This window comes from Bos indicus x Bos taurus, chromosome 23, assembly GCF_003369695.1.
Source record: "Bos indicus x Bos taurus breed Angus x Brahman F1 hybrid chromosome 23, Bos_hybrid_MaternalHap_v2.0, whole genome shotgun sequence".
Classification (NCBI taxonomy): Eukaryota; Metazoa; Chordata; class Mammalia; order Artiodactyla; family Bovidae; genus Bos; species Bos indicus x Bos taurus.
This window is the reverse complement of record NC_040098.1, coordinates 30,196,984-30,214,989: the sequence shown is the minus strand read 5'-3', so window position 1 is coordinate 30,214,989 and position 18,006 is coordinate 30,196,984. Positions and strand designations below refer to the sequence as shown.

The window sequence follows — 18,006 nt, the reverse complement described above, 5'->3', positions numbered from 1 at the left end:
TTTGGCAGTGAGAAGGTTTCCTGGTGTTTGGAAACCTCTCTTTTTAAGACTCCGTTCCCGGGATGGAACTCTGTCCCTCCCTCTTTTGTCTCTTTTTTTGTCTTTTATATTTTTTCCTACCTCCTTTTGGAAGACTTGGGTTGCTTTTCTGGGTGCCTGATGTCCTCTGCCAGCATTCAGAGGTTGTTTTGTGGAATTTACTCGGCGTTTAAATGTTCTTTTCATGAATTTGTGGGGGAGAAAGCGTTCTCCCCGTCCTAATCCTCCACCATCTTGGCTCCTCCCCTTGTGTTTGTTTTTTATATAAAATATTCATGACCTATTTAATAGAGAAATAATAGAATTTAAAATAAAAAATTTAATCTAACACTTAAAAATTGCCATACGTGCCTCACTTTTAGAGGAACCATAGAAAGATTAGAGGGGAACAAGAGAATAGACAAAGATATGCTTTTTCAAACATTCTTGGAAGACTTCTCAGTGGAGAAATCTGCACTCCCAAAAGAAAATATCAACACCCTCCTTTGTAAGTCAAATGTGTCAGTTTCCTTATGACAGCTGCCTCCTCAGTGCTTAATGAGCCAACTTGCTCCCAAGAGGTTAGATCAGAGGATTGAAGATGGTGGTGACCATCAGATACAGCAGGGTAATAACTTGAATGGAGACTGAGCAGCAGAGACTGTAATGTAAAAGACCATGATAATTTCACAGCATGTGAACGTTATAGCTAGGTAGGAGGACCATGTGGGTGAGCCTTTCTCTTGCTGACCACAGCAAGAACTGCCAATACAATCACTACAATCCAGGCATAAGATATCAGAATCAGTCCAAGAGGAATAGTGAGATAACCACACAATGAATGAATGCATTTTGTCACCTGGACCACTGACTCTAGGATCTGAGCGGGCCAGTCTTCACAAAGGCGTGAAGTCACAGTAAAATTGGCTAATGTGATTGGGCCACTGGACCTCTGCCAGGCCACCAGGGCCACAACCAATCCATCTACCATGAAGCCAAAAAGCCAGGCTATGCCCACCAGCCCCAAGTACCGTCTGGGACTGAGTGGCAGCGAGGGTAACAATTATTCAGTAGTGATTATCTTCTTTGACCACCAATCAGGAGCATCCAGTTGTCCCTAGAGAGCCAAAGATAAAGAACTGGGTCAAGGAACCAGTCATAGAGATGAATGCCTTCTGCAGGAAGTCCTCCAGCACTTTTGGCATCACTTTAAACATATAGAAGAAAGGATGGAAGTACAAATACATAGACTCAGAAACATCACTTACACAATGAGCACACAATAATTGCTATCCACTTGTATTATATTCATAGCATATACTAGAACAAGAAATTATTAATGTGATGAATATACAGTGAACTTCTGCATAGCAAAAAAAAGTGATTTGCAATAGAAAGATGGACAAAGGACATGGCATTTGTGATTGGAATTAAAGCTTGGATAGATGTCAGAACACATATAGATATCCTTTGGATAAGGCAGATAGAATATTTTTACCTAAAGAGTATAGCAAGAAGTAAAGATACACAATGAGAGACCAGCTTCATTCTCCTAGAGGGAAATGTGAGCTTGGGAATTTCAAAATTAAAGGAAATAATTTAGTGTTAATACCAACAGTGAAAAGTCAGATTGAAAAGAAACAAAGCACTACTATTTTTCCTTATTCCTCTATTTTCCATAGAGCCACAGTAATAAATTAGGAGAATATTTAAAGATAATCATTTTTCTATATGGATTAAATAAATATAACTGACCCTCATGCCTTAAATGTCATAGCCCAATTTCCTTCCATTTTATAGTTTTTCCAATGCAGGTCCCAAGATGAGAAAGTGTATCCATACCTCTGTCCCAGGAAATGAAAGATAATTTAAGAAAACTTGAGGCCACTGAGAATTGTACTGGATGTGGTTCTGAAACTAAGAAAGAAACAGGAAGGAAAAGAGGAAAAATGAAAAAAAAAAAAAAGAAATGGAACTCAAGATAAGAATTCCCCAAGGAGAATTCTCTTATGTTGCAGGTATAGAAAGCTATCTTGTTTATTCTTACAATACTCCTCTCAAACCCAGGGGACACCCTATCTCAGAGTTTATATATCTAAAGAACCATGGATCATAAACAAATAAAGAATTTCAGAAACAAGAGGTTTTGGAATATGAAGAGCTTATATTATAATCCCAATATAAACTATCACTTCAAACATTTTTCTACTCTTTATTTTTCATAGTTTTCTACTGTTTATTTTTCTGATCAACTTTCTTAACTATAAATTTGAACACTGAGTCAGGTAAGAGAATGAAATAGGCTCTAAATTGCCCATATTCCCTGATTTCTTGTTAGTGTTAAATTTACATACCGAGGACTTAGAGTTGGTTTCCTGTTTAATGATGGACATTGTATTGGTGGATTATGAAAGCTCTGGCATCCCACTCCAGTACTCCTGCCTGGAAAATCCCATGGACGGGGGAGCCTGGTAGCCTGCAGCCCACGGGGTCACTAAGAGTCAGACACGACTGAGCGACTTCACTTTCACTTTTAATTTTCATGCATTGGAGAAGGAAATGGCAACCCACTCCAGTGTTCTTGCCTGGAGAATCCCAGGGACGGGGGAGCCTGGTGGACTGCCGTCTATGGGGTCACACAGAGTCGAACACGACTGAAGTGACTTAGCAGCAGCAGCAGCTACTGCCTATATTTTAGTGCCATACCTCTAGACATTCATCAAAGTAAATGAGTAATCTCTAAAGATTCAGTGAAATAAATTATTTAGTACAGAAAGTCTGACTGCTGTTTTCTTTAAACCGTAGGAAAAGGTTTTTTCCTCCAAATGAATTTTTGATACAATTTTGTTTTGTGGGTAGAGAACCAAAAACAACATTTGGCATATCATGTGTATCTTAAGCAGGAATGATAAAATTTAACAATATACAAAATACACATGGTTATTAAGGAAAGCTACTCTGAATTCCTTGGTGCCAGCCTTCAGTAAAGGTGTAATAAAGGTTAGATAATTACTACAAATATTCTCTAGATATAAAGGTGAATATCCCATGGGATCCTTAGAAATGTTTCCTAGTTAATTCACTTTTTTATTGAGGTCACATCGAATCTTTTTCTTCTCCACTCACAAGTTTCCCAAACTTTGAGTATGTGCTCAGTTATATCCAACTTTTTCCAACCCCATAGACTGTAGCCCTCTAGACTGCCCTGTTCACAGAATTTTCCAGGCAAGAATACTGGAGAGATTTGCCATTTCTTCCTCCAGGGGATCTTCCTGACCCAGGAGTTGAATCCATGTCTCTTGCATTTATAGGTTGCTTCGTTACCACTGAGCCAACAGGTAAGCCCTAAAACAACAAAGCTCTCCCTCAAAATATTTTTGTCTAGATGGGAAATCCTCACCTGCAGGACTCTGGTTCCCATGAGAGATATAATTTCATATCTTATTTTGTCTTTTCTTTCAAGTGATGCTGAATCAAACCTCAGTCACTGAATTTCTCCTCCTAGGAGTGACAGACATCCAGGTACTGCAACCTGTTCTCTTTGTGATTTTCCTTGCAATTTACATTGTCAATATGGCTGGGAATGGAGTCATCATGATGGTTGTCATCTCTGATTCAAGACTCCATTCTCCTATGTATTTTTTCCTGGGAAACCTGTCATGTCTAGATATCTGCTACTCCACAGTGACTCTGCCAAAGATGGTGGAGAACTTCCTCTCTATCCACAAAACAATTTCTTTCTTGGGATGCATAAGCCAGCTTCATTTCTTCCACTTCCTGGGCAGCACAGAGTCCATGTTGTTGGCTATGATGGCCTTTGACCACTTTGTGGCTATCTGCAAACCACTTCATTACACTCTTATCATGAATCATCAGGTCTGTAGCCAGATGGCTGTCACTATCTGGATCATTGGTTTTTTCCATGCCCTGCTGCACTCAGTAATGACCTCTCGCTTAAACTTCTGTGGCTCCAACTGTATCTATCACTTCTTGTGTGATGTTAAGCCATTGCTGGAGTTGGCCTGTGGGAACACTGACCTCAATGAATGGCTACTTCATTCTGTGACAGGGGCCATTGCCATGGGTCCATTCTCTCTAACCTTTCTCTCCTATTTCTATATTATTATCTATCTTTTCTTCAAGACCCGTTCTTGCAGCATGCTCCATAAAGCACTGTCCACGTGTGCCTCCCACTTCATGGTAGTTGTTCTTTTCTATGCCCCTGTTGTTTTCACTTATATTCGTCCTGCCTCAGGTAGCTCTGTGGACCAGGAATGGATCATTGCCATTATGTACAGTGTGATCACTCCTGTACTAAATCCACTGATCTATACTTTGAGGAACAAGGAAGTAGAAGGGGCTTTGAGGAGGGTAATCAGAAGGAGACTCTGACCCTAAGAAATCTAGAGAATTCCTCCAAGGCATCAGTAAAAAGGCTATGAGAAAGTTGAGATGTGAAATTAGACTGCTTTTCTAATTGTTTACTGTTTGTGAAACAGAAGGCATTATATAAAGAAAAATAAATGGGAAAGTCCAGTCTAGTTGTGTTAACAGTGTGTGACTAGGTAATGTAAGGGAATCTTGAACAAACAGAACATTATCCACATAATCTTTTTTTTTTTGGTCTGTGCTGAGTCTTCATTGCTGTGGCAGCCTTTTCTCTGGTTTCAGCGAGTGGGGGCTTCTCTCTAGTTATGGTGCTCAGGTGTCTCAGTGCAGTGGCTTCTCCTGTTATGCAAGTGGGCTTAATTGTGGGATCTTCCCAGATCAGGGATCAAACCAGTGTCTCCTATATTGGCAGGCAGATTCTATACCACTAAGCCATTAGGGAAGCCCCTTGGAATCTTAATGTTGAATTTGTGTGGGGGATATAAGTTGATAAAACTATTTGGTTACGTATTCTTGTGTGTTCTTGAATAAAATCAGATACAGAAATTTGCCTCAAATATGCATATATTGTACAGTTGGATAATACTAAGGCTTGTTAATCTGCATGTTTCCTGTAAATTAACATATTGTAAAGTGAACAATAAAGTTATTATGCTGTTTTATTTTAAGAATTTGAGTGTAGGGCTATGGTTACTCAAATAGAAAAATAAATGTTAACTCATATATGAGTTAAGAAAATTTTTAAGCAATATATCATGATTTCTTTTTCTCCAAGCAAGGAAGCAAGTAAGTAATTAAAACAAATAATGCTTTGAGTACTAATTAACAAAGATAAATTGTGAACTCAGACTCCAAAGATGCTTTATAATTCAAATGGACAACCTGTCAAAGATTACTATAAAATATTGCTAAAAGTGGAGGCAGCACGAAAAAAAATCTCAGGAATATCTTCCTTGCTCGTTGATTTGTTATTTTCCCTTCAATTTCTGGTCATAGAAAATTGAGCTTCAAAATTCTTCCTTATTATTTATTTTGTTTTTGATTTCTATACTCATTTTCACAGATTGTAATGTGATAGAATATGATATAATACCAGTGAAATATGAAGAATTCATCAAGTTTGTTTTCCTTGCCTATTACCAAATTTATACTAAGTGAAAGCTATCAAATAGTAATTCAGTTCAGTTCAGTCATTCAGTCGTATCCGACTCTTTGAGACCACATGGACTGCAGCACGCCAGGTTCCCTGTCCATCACCAACTCCTGAACCTTGCTCAAACTCATATACATGGATTCAGTGATGCCATCCAACCATCTCACCCTCTGTTGTCCCATTCTCCTGCCTTCAATCTTTCCCAGCATCAGGATCTTTTCCAATGAGTCAGTTCTTTGCATCAGGTGGCCGAAGTATCGGACTTTCAGCTTTAGCATCATCCCTTCCAGTGAATATTCAGGACTGATTTCCTTTAGGATTGACTGGTTGGATCTCCTTGCATTCCTAGGGACTCTCAAGAGTCTTCTCCAACACCACAGTTCAAAAGCATCAATTCTTCGGCACTCAGCTTTCTTTGTGGAAGTATTTTTGGAGCTAATAGACAAGAATTACTATGTTCCTCACTTTCTACGTTCCATGAAGTGTCACTGGACCTGAAACTATAGTGGATACCAGCATTCCCAACTATTTAGAGATATAGGATTCCCTGGTGTCCAGTGGTTAGCATTCTACATTTTCACTGCCAAGGGCCTAGGTTCAACGCCTGATTAGAGAACTAAGATCCCACAAGCCAGGCCGTGCAACCAATAAATAAATAAATAAGACTACTAAATAAATAATAGAGATACAGACTGAAAAGTTATAAAAGGATATTTTGAGTTCATGAACAGACTATCCAAATTGTTTACATCCACTTTTGTAAAGCAAAGAATTTGGTTCTAACCTAGCTCACATAGTTCTTCCATCTTCCTACTCTATCTTCTTTGGTCTCTTAATTCCAGTTTTGTTTATAAAAGAATGTATGGGGAGAAAGCATTTTATACTCTGAACTATCTCAGACTAGAATTCCTATTGATCAGAATTTTTTATGTAATCCAATATACATGGGTATTGTCACCCTGCTTATTCAACTTATATGCAGAGTACATCATGTGAAATGCTGGGCTGGGTGAAGCACAAGCTGGAATCAAGATTATCGGGAGAAATATCAATAACCTCGGATGCGTATATGACACCACCCTTATAGCACAAAGTAAAGAAGAACTAAAGAGCCTCTTGAGGAAAGTAATAGCGGAGAGTGAGAAACTTGGCTTAAACTCAACATTCAAAAACTAAGATCATGGCATCAGGTCCTGTTGCTTCATGGCAAATAGACGGAGAAACAATGGAAATAGTAAATGATTGTATTTTGAGGGCCTCCAAAATCACTGCAAATGGTGACTGCAGCCATGAAATTAAAAGACACTTGCTTCTTGGAAAAAAAGCTATTACCAACCTAGGCAGCATATTAAAAATCAGAGACATTACTTTGCCAACAAAGGTCCATCTAGTCAAAGCTATGGTTTTTCCAGTAGTCATGTATGGATGTGAGAGTTGGACTATAAAGAAAGCTGAGCACCAAAGAATTGATGCTTTTAAACTGTGGTGTTGAAGAAGACCCTATGAGTCCCTGTGACTGCAGGGAGATCAAGCCTGTCAATCCTAAAGGAAATCAGTCCTGAATATTCACTGGAAGGACTGATGCTAAGCTGAAACTCCAATACTTTGGCCCCCTGATGGGAAGAACTGAGTCATTGAAAAAGACCCTGATGGTGGGAAAGATTGAAGGCAGGAGGAGAAGGGGATGACAGAGCATGAAATGGTTGGATGGCATCACTGACTGGATGTACATGAGTTTGAGTAAGCTCTGGGAGTTGGTGATGGACAGGGAAGCCTGGCATGCTACAGTGCATGGGGTTGCAAAGAGTTGGACATGATGGAGCAACTGAACTGACTGACTGTACCTACATGGATGCTGTAAATTATAGAAGAGCACACGGTTACCTATTGCTACATGACACCCTGTAACACAGGTGGTTAAACACTTATTTAATTAAATTGCATAATTCAGTGATTCAGAAATTGGTAAGAGTACAGCAGAGAATCACTGACTCTGGTTAATATTTCAAGTCTCAACTCAGATGACTTTATCAATAGAGGTATGAAACAATTTGTTATATTTCAGTATATTTGTATGACAAAAGTTCTCAGAAAAATAAAAACAAAAGGACACATATAACATGTTATGGCTCTATGTTAGTCTTTTCAAACTATTCTTATATAAGGAGAGAGGGCAGTGACTAGACAAAATTGTGAGTTTTAAGTCATCTTTCAAATTCCATGTCCAAATCAATATTAGACTTCTGTTTAATTGTTGATTTCATTCCTCAAACCTATCTATAGGAAATTTTCTCAACAGAAAATTCCTCCAGGTTTTTTTCTAATGAGTAACTTTGGGAACTGTCTCTAGGGCCAAAATGATTTCTTCTGCTGCCAAAATCTTTCTGATCTCAAAAGAGATAAATATTGATAATGCTCAGCTTCTAAACTACATTGCCTTTGCCCAGTGTCATCAATGTATGCCAAGGCCCTGGATTCTTTGTTCTTTCCCATCCACTCACCAGTATCATTGGATAGAATAAAGATTTCTAAGGTCACCGTTTATAGAGATTAGGGAAGCCAGAGGCACGAGTTGAAGACGTCATTTAGCACATGGAGTAATGGGATCAGCCTTCCAAGTGGACCACAGAGAGTTCAAGTTCTGCACTTGACGGACTGCATAATGTTTTGTGTATCTTTTTCCAATGCAGTACATAAATCAAGCCATCTGTAAGAAAATATATTAAAGCGTTAAATTGCTACAGTACAACTATGTAGTTGGAAGTTAAATATGTAAGTCTAGAGTTAGGAAAATAAGTTGAAATTTAAGGTATACTTGGAGAATTATATGTTTATAGCTATATAAAGCCCAGAACTAGAAGACAGAGAAGAGGAGATGGCCAGAAGTACATAATAAGGAAGAAGAGCAGTAACCAGCCAAGAAGACTGGAAAGGAGTCTACATGGTGGGTCTCCTGAATGCAGATTTTTTAAAATTAGAATATAATTGCTTTACAATGGACTTCCCTGGTGGCTCAGAGGGTAAAGTGTCTGCCTGCAATGCAGCAGACCCAGGTTCAATCCCTGGGTCGGGAAGATTCCATGGAGAAGGAAATGGCAACCCACTCCAGTACTCTTGCCTGGAGAATCTGATGGATGGAGGAGCCTGGTAGGCTACAGTCCACGGGATCACAAAGAGTCAGACATGACTAGGCAACTTCACTTTCACTTTCTTTCACAATGTTGTGTTAGTTTCTGCTGTACACAAATGTGAATAAGCTATACGTATGCACATATTCCCACAAAATTTGTTTCAGATGCTGATGGCATGGATGCCAATGGCGTGGATTTTAGTTACTAGAGAGTAGAAACAGTGAAGCATGTTAAGCTGCTGATGAAATGTGAAACTAACTGGAAGTGAGTTGATTAGAGAAAGCTCAAAGAGGATAACAATTTAAAAGGTGAGAAAGGGTCTGAAATGAAGGACATTTTATAGGAAATAAAATTTCTAACCATTGGTCTAAAGTTGATGGATGAAGGAATTAGATGGATCAATGTTTCCAACCCATGTTGGTACAACAATATTTTGTTGGTAAAAAGTTTTATTCTTAAAATGGAAGAGGACTTTTGGAAGAAGACAATGTATTGTCCTCTCCTGCCTTCACTTTTCATTAACCAATTTATTCGTTTTCTGACAAATACCATATTTAGCATTCCAAGTGCTAGAGATACACAAGAGAGGAAAACCTTGTTAGGGAGACCAACATTAACTAAATAACTTAAATATTAAAAAAAAAATAAATGTGATTACATCCTCCATATTACAACTTCAACAATTGACCAAGAGCCTAGACAGGAAGGGTTTTCTTTGTCAAAGAGGCCACAGAAGACTTTCCTAAGAAAGTCACCAATAGAGCCAAGGTTAGAAGGATGAGCTAGAGCTGACTCAGAATAATGAGAAGGAACGTGGGCCATACAAGGCAATGCAGTGCAGACAGTGTTGCTGGGAGCAGATGATAATGGACTGTGGTGTGAGATGAAGCTGGTGACATGAAGCTCACCAAATGAGCTTTGTCAGACATGTTAGGGTTTTTCATATATAAGTGGTATCATATGGTATTTATCTCTTTCTGATTTACTTCACTTTTGTTGCTGTTTAGTCACTCAGTCGTGTCTGACTCTTTGCAACCCCATGAACTACAGCATGCCAGGCTTCCCTGTCCTTCACGATCTCCCAGAGTCAACTCATACTTATGTCCATTGAGTCGGTGATGCCATCCAACCATCTCATCCTTACTTCACCTAGTATGACAATATATATAAGTTTATATAAAACATCTTCTTTATCCATTCATCTGTCCATGGACTTTGAGGTTGTGTTTATGTTTTGGCTATTATAAATAGTGCTGCTGCTATGAACATAAGGGTACATGCATCTTTCTGAATCATAGTTTTGTCTGAGTATATGTCCAGGAGTGGAAATGCTGAATCATACATTCTATAGCAGCTCTATTTTTAGTTTTTTGAGAAAAACTTCATATGGTTTTTCATAGTGGTTATACCAGCTTACGTTCCCATATACAATGTAGGACAATTCTCTTTTCCCCATACCCTCCAGAATTTGTTATTTGTAGACTTTTTAATGATGGCCATTCTGACCAGTGTGAGGTGATACCTCATTATAGTTTTGATTTGCATTTCTCTAAAGCCAGGCTTCAGCACTATGTGAACCGTGAACTGCCAGATGTTCAAGCTGGTTTTAGAAAAGGCAGAGGAACCAGAGACCAATTGCCAACATCCGCTGGATCATCAAAAAAGCAAGAGAGTTCCAGAAAAACATTTATTTCTGCTTTATTGACTATACCAAAACCTTTGACTGTGTGGATCACAATAAACCATAGAAAATTCTGAAAAAGATGGGAATACCAGACCACCTACCTGCCTCTTGGGAAATTTGTATGCAGATCAGGAAGCAACAGTTACAACTGGACATGGAACAACAGACTGGTTCCAAATAGGAAAAGGAGTACATCAAGGCTGTTTATTGTCACCCTGCTTATTTAATTTTATGCAGAGTACATCATGAGAAACACTGGACTGGAAGAAGCACAAGCTGGAATCAAGATTGCCAGGAGAAATATCAAAACCTCAGATATGCAGATGACACCACCCTTATAGCAGAAAGTAAAGAGGAACTAAAAAGCCTCTTGATGAAAGTGAAAGAGGTGAGTGAAAAAGTTGGCTTAAAACTCAACATTCAGAAAACGAAGATCATGGCATCTGGTCCCATCACTTCATGGGAAATAGATGGGGAAACAGTGGAAACAGTGTCAGACTTTATTTTTTTGGGCTCCAAAATCGCTGCAGATGGTGACTGCAGCCATGAAATTAAAAGACGCTTACTCCTTGGAAGGAAAGTTATGACCAACCTATATAGCATATTGAAAAGCAGAGACATTACTTTGCCAACAAATGTTCATCTAGTCAACGCTATGGTTTTTCCAGTGGTCATGTATGAATGTGAGAGTTGGACTGTGAAGAAGGCTGAGCACCGAAGAATTGATGCTTTTGAACTGTGGTATTTGAGAAGACTATTGAGAGTCCCTTGGACTGCAAAGAGATCCAACCAGTCCATCCTAAAGGAGATCAGGCCTGGCTGTTCTTTGGAAGGAATAATGCTAAAGCTGAAACTCCAATACTTTGGCCACCTCATGCGAAGAGTTGACTCATTGGAAAAGACTCTGATGCTGGGAGGGATTGAGGGCAGGAGGAGAAGGGGACGACGGAGGATGAGATGGCTGGATAGCATGACTGACTCGATGGACGTGAGTCTGAGTGAACTCCAGGAGTTGGTGATGGATAGGGAGGCCTGGCGTGCTGCGATTCATGGGATGGCAAAGAGTCAGAAACGACTGATCGACTGAACTGAACTGAACTGAACTGAATAATTATAGTAGTTTCAGGTGTGTAGCATAGTAATTCAGTATTTTTTACAGATTATGCTTCATTAAAAGTTATTACAGGATAATGGCTGTAATTCTTTGTGCTATACAATATATCCTTGTTGCTTATCTATTTTATTTTCTTCATTTTCTTTTTTAAACTTTTTATTTTATACTGGACTATAGCCAACTAACAATGTTGTAATACTTTTAGGTGGACAGTAAACAGACTCAGCCATACATACACTTGTGTGAATTCTCCCCCAAACTCTCATCCCATCCAGGCTGCCACAAATTATTGAGCAGAGTTCCATGGGTAGAGACCAATTTTTAAATAAAGAAGTGACATGATGAGATTTTTTTTTTTTTTAAGGATCACACTGACCACAGTATGGAGAACATATTGGATGGGGCAAGATCCATGTTAAAATAGGAGGATAACAGTTCTCCAGCCAGTCACAAACCTTGAACTAAAATAGTCACTGTGAGTGTGGGTGGGAGTATTTATTGAGCCCCTTCCATGTGCCAGACACTGAGCTAAGTACTGAAACATCACTTCTGCCTTGAAAGACTCGTGGTCTTGAGAAGAAAACAGATGCACAAGCAAGTAGTTAAATACCAATCACACAAAATTTTATTAAGAAAACTCGTTACGCGTTCCTAACTCCAGGACGTCTCTGTGGTTTCTTTCATTCTCTTACCTTGATGTCTCCTTAATTTGACCATCTTTTGTGAGGTACAACCCTTGTCCTCCCCATTGCTATTTTAGTTGTTTATCCATTCTTCCCATTGGTGGTATAAGGAAAACCCATTGCCAAGAGAAAGGATCCAAGGTTCTAGCTAACTGTAGTGAATCCTCTTCATGATGATTCTTTTCTTGTAACCCATCAAGACCTGAAATGAACTGCAGTAAGAACCCTGACTTTGTCCTCTCAGGACTGTCCAGTGACCCAGACAAACCACAGCTCCTCTTTGGTCTCTTCCTGGCCCTCTACTTGCTGAGTCTCTTAGGAAACTCACTACTGCTGCTGGCTATTGGCACTGACATCCACCTCCACACCCCCATGTACTTCTTCCTCAGCCAGCTCTCCCTGGTCGACCTCTGCTTCACTACCACCACAGCCCACTAAATGCTGGAGACTTTGTGGACCAGCAGCAGATTGATCTCCTTCTCTGAGTGTCTGGCCCAATTAAATTTCTTTGCAGTTTTTGCTGATATGGACAATCTGCTTTTGATGGCCACAGCTATCAGCCGCTACGCTGCCATCTGCCATCCCCTGTACTATGGACTCCTAATGACTCCTTGCAGATGTGCACTGCTGGTGGGTGGGTCATGGGGAGTGGTCCACTCTATCTCTCTTGTCCATGCCCTGTTGCTATCCCAGTTCTCATTCTAGACTAATCAAGAACTTCCCCACTTTTTCTGTGATTTCGGACCACTCTTTAGACTTTGCTGCTCTGATACCCACCTCAATGAGGACCTGATGATGGTTCTGACAAGACTCTTAGGAATCAGCCCTCTCCTCTGCATCATAAGCTCCTATGCCCATATTTTCCTTGTTGTAGCTTGGAGCCCATCAGCACAAGGCAAAAAGAAAGCCCTGGCCACATGCAGCTCCCACTTCTCCATGGTCATCCTCTTCTACAGCTCGGTCTTTGCCACCTACCTGAAGTCCCCGTCAGCTTCTCATGCCTCTGGGGAGCTGGGTGCTGCTGTCATGTATGCCCTGGTAACCCCCACTCTCAATCCTTTCATTTATAGTCTAAGAAATAAGGATGTGGAGAGTTCCCTGAAAAGGGTTCTGGGCATAGAGAGCTCATGGCATTAGGAATAATTCCAAGAAACAAGTGTTTTTGGGGGAAAAAAATCACACTCTTCACCACCACACTGATAAAGTGAGGCTATTGCACAGTATAGATATGCTATAGCATAAAGAACACTAGTTCTTTAGGAGAACTAGAAATTAGGAGAACTAGTTGTTAGAACCCACTTTAACTGCTAGCTCTAGGTTTATATATTATATATTATCTATATTATTATATCAAAATATATCAGTAAGATGTCAAAGTGAAATTGTTAGTCACTCAGTTGTGTCCAACTCTTTGTGACACCATGGACTGTAGCCCATCAGTCTCCTCTTGTCCATGGAATTCTCCAGGCAAGAATACTGGAGTAAGTTGTCATTCCCTTCTCCAGAGGATCTTCCTGACCCAAGGATCGAATCTGGGTCTCCTGCATTTGCAGGCAGTCTGATCCACTAGGGAAGCCCACTTCAGGTTGTCATGGTTTACTCACTAAGTCGTGCAGGACTGTTGCAACCCCAAGGACTGCAGCCCTCTAGGCTCCTCTGTCTGTGGTATTCTCCAGGCAAGAATACTGGAGTGGGTTGTCATTTCCTTCTCATATATTATATATATATATATATACCATAAATATTAGATTATAATATATATAATTAGGTATATTAGCTAAAAATAGTGTACTTAAGAGCGGATTTGATGAGCTGTTCTTTAAAGTTGACTTATAACACTAATAGTATTGAAATTTAGTCATCTGTTCTCATCATTACCACCATTTTGACCATCATTTCCATGGCTATCACTGGTTTAATTATGAAGATTTTCACCATCAGCTTTACTATAGTCAGTACCATTTTTTTGTCATTAGCATCACGTTACAAATTAACATCTTCTGCTCTTTCCCCATAATACTGCCAGTATCATCACCATGAATAAGAGACTGGAACCTGGCCTATGCATTTTTTCTTTTTTTTTTTTTTTTAAATTTTATTTTTTTTTCTAATTTTATTTTTAAACTTTACATAATTGTATTAGTTTTGCCAAATATCAAAATGAATCCGCCACAGGTATACATGTGTTCCCCATCCCGAACCCTCCTCCCTCCTCCCTCCCCATACCATCCCTCTGGGCCGTCCCAGTGCACCAGCCCCAAGCATCCAGCATCGTGCATCGAACCTGGACTGGCAACTCGTTTCCTACATGATATTTTACATGTTTCATTGCCATTCTCCCAAATCTTCCCACCCTCTCCCTCTCCCACAGAGTCCATAATACTGTTCTATACATCAGTGTCTCTTTTGCTGTCTCATACACCGGGTTATTGTTACCATCTTTCTAAATTCCATATATATGCGTTAGTATACTGTATTTATGTTTTTCCTTCTGGCTTACTTCACTCTGTATAATAGGCTCCAGTTTCATCCACCTCATTAGAACTGATTCAAATGTATTCTTTTTAATGGCTGAGTAATACTCCATTGTGTATATGTACCACTGCTTTCTTATCCATTCATCTGCTGATGGACATCTAGGTTGCTTCCATGTCTTGGCTATTATAAACAGTGCTGCGATGAACATTGGGGTACACGTGTCTCTTTCCCTTCTGGTTTCCTCAGTGTGTATGCCCAGCAGTGGGATTGCTGGATCATAAGGCAGTTCTATTTCCAGTTTTTGAAGGAATCTCCACACTGTTCTCCATAGTGGCTGTACTAGTTTGCATACCCACCAACAGTGTAAGAGGGTTCCCTTTTCTCCACACCCTCTCCAGCATTTATTATTTGTAGACTTTTGGATCGCAGCCATTCTGACTGGTGTGAAATGGTACCTCATAGTGGTTTTGATTTGCATTTCTCTGATAATGAGTGATGTTGAGCATCTTTTCATGTGTTTGTTAGCCATCTGTATGTCTTCTTTGGAGAAATGTCTATTTAGTTCTTTGGCCCATTTTTTGATTGGGTCGTTTATTTTTCTGGAATTGAGCTGTAGGAGTTGCTTGTATATTTTTGAGATTAGTTGTTTGTTGGTTGCTTCATTTGCTATTATTTTCTCCCATTCTGAAGGCTGTCTTTTCACCTTGCTAATAGTTTCCTTTGATGTGCAGAAGCTTTTAAGGTTAATTAGGTCCCATTTGTTTACTTTTGCTTTTATTTCCAATATTCTGGGAGGTGGGTCATAGAGGATCCTGCTGTGATGTATGTCGGAGACTGTTTTGCCTATGTTCTCCTCTAGGAGTTTTATAGTTTCTGGTCTTACATTTAGATCTTTAATCCATTTTGAGTTTATTTTTGTGTATGGTGTTAGAAAGTGGTCCAGTTTCATTCTTTTACAAGTGGTTGACCAGATTTCCCAGCACCACTTGTTAAAGAGATTGTCTTTAATCCATTGTATATTCTTGCCTCCTTTGTCAAAGATAAGGTGTCCATATGTGCGTGAATTTATCTCTGGGCTTTCTATTTTATTCCATTGATCAATATTTCTGTCTTTGTGCCAGTACCATACTGTCTTGATAACTGTGGCTTTGTAGTAGAGCCTGAAGTCAGGTAGGTTGATTCCTCCAGTTCCATTCTTCTTTCTCAAGATCGCTTTGGCTATTCGAGGTTTTTTGTATTTCCATACAAATTGTGAAATTATTTGTTCTAGCTCTGTGAAGAATACCGTTGGTAGCTTGATAGGGATTGCATTGAATCTATAAATTGCTTTGGGTAGTATACTCATTTTCACTATATTGATTCTTCCAATCCATGAACATGGTATATTTCTCCATCTATTAGTGTCCTCTTTGATTTCTTTCACCAGTGTTTTATAGTTTTCTATATATAGGTCTTTAGTTTCTTTAGGTAGATATATTCCTAAGTATTTTATTCTTTCCGTTGCAATGGTGAATGGAATTGTTTCCTTAATTTCTCTTTCTGTTTTCTCATTATTAGTGTATAGGAATGCAAGGGATTTCTGTGTGTTGATTTTATATCCTGCAACTTTACTATAGTCATTGATTAGTTCTAGTAATTTTCTGGTGGAATCTTTAGGGTTTTCTATGTAGAGGATCATGTCATCTGCAAATAGTGAGAGTTTTACTTCTTCTTTTCCAATTTGGATTCCTTTTATTTCTTTTTCTGCTCTGATTGCTGTGGCCAAAACTAACAAAACTATGTTGAATAGTAATGGTGAAAGTGGGCACCCTTGTCTTGTTCCTGACTTTAGAGGAAATGCTTTCAATTTTTCACCATTGAGGATAATGTTTGCTGTGGGTTTGTCATATATAGCTTTTATTATGTTGAGGTATGTTCCTTCTATTCCTGCTTTCTGGAGAGTTTTTATCATAAATGGATGTTGAATTTTGTCAAAGGCTTTCTCTGCATCTATTGAGATAATCATATGGTTTTTATTTTTCAATTTGTTAATGTGGTGTATTACATTGATTGATTTGCGGATATTGAAGAATCCTTGCATCCCTGGGATAAAGCCCACTTGGTCATGGTGTATGATCTTTTTAATGTGTTGTTGGATTCTGATTGCTAGAATTTTGTTAAGGATTTTTGCATCTATGTTCATCAGTGATATTGGCCTGTAGTTTTCTTTTTTTGTGGCATCTTTGTCAGGTTTTGGTATTAGGGTGATGGTGGCCTCATAAAATGAGTTTGGAAGTTTACCTTCCTCTGCAATTTTCTGGAAGAGTTTGAGCAGGATAGGTGTTAGCTCTTCTCTAAATTTTTGGTAGAATTCAGCTGTGAAGCCGTCTGGACCAGGGCTTTTGTTTGCTGGAAGATTTTTGATTACAGTTTCAATTTCCGTGCTTGTGATGGGTCTCTTAAGATTTTCTATTTCTTCCTGGTCCAGTTTTGGAAAGTTGTACTTTTCTAAGAATTTGTCCATTTCTTCCACGTTGTCCATTTTATTGGCATATAATTGTTGATAGTAGTCTCTTATGATCCTTTGTATTTCTGTGTTGTCTGTTGTGATCTCTCCATTTTCGTTTCTGATTTTGTTGATTTGATTTTTCTCCCTTTGTTTCTTGATGAATCTGGCTAATGGTTTGTCAATTTTATTTATCCTTTTAAAGAACCAGCTTTTGGTTTTGTTGATTTTTGCTATGGTCTCTTTTGTTTCTTTTGCATTTATTTCTGCTCTAATTTTTAAGATTTCTTTCCTTCTACTAACCCTGGGGTTCTTCATTTCTTCCTTTTCTAGTGTCTTTAGGTGTAGAGTTAGGTTATTTATTTGACTTTTTTCTTGTTTCTTGAGGTGTGCCTGTATTGCTATGAACTTTCCCCTTAGGACTGCTTTTACCGTGTCCCACAGGTTTTGGGTTGTTGTGTTTTCATTTTCATTCGTTTCTATGCAAATTTTGATTTCTTTTTTGATTTCTTCTGTGATTTGTTGGTTATTCAGCAGTGTGTTGTTCAGCCTCCATATGTTGGAATTTTTAATAGTTTTTCTCCTGTAATTGAGATCTAATCTTACTGCATTGTGGTCAGAAAAAATGCTTGGAATGATTTCTATTTTTTTGAATTTACCAAGGATAGCTTTATGGCCCAGGATGTGATCTATCCTGGAGAAGGTTCCATGTGCGCTTGAGAAAAAGGTGAAATTCATTGTTTGGGGATGAAATGTCCTATAGATATCAATTAGGTCTAACTGGTCTATTGTATCGTTTAAAGTTTGTGTTTCCTTGTTAATTTTCTGTTTAGTTGATCTATCCATAGGTGTAAGTGGGGTATTAAAGTCT

At 38.9% G+C, this 18,006-nt stretch overlaps 1 protein-coding gene and 1 pseudogene across 1 annotated transcript; both read left to right on the top strand.

Moving 5' to 3' along the window:
* The first annotated feature begins 3,483 nt into the window (after positions 1-3,483).
* LOC113881206 (olfactory receptor 12D2-like) lies at positions 3,484-4,410 on the top strand. The gene has a single exon (XM_027524041.1). The coding sequence runs from the start codon at positions 3,484-3,486 to the stop codon at positions 4,408-4,410; it is 927 nt and encodes a 308-aa protein (XP_027379842.1).
* Positions 4,411-12,379: 7,969 nt separating this feature from the next.
* LOC113881149 lies at positions 12,380-13,309 on the top strand (annotated as a pseudogene).
* The last annotated feature ends 4,697 nt before the right edge of the window (positions 13,310-18,006 follow it).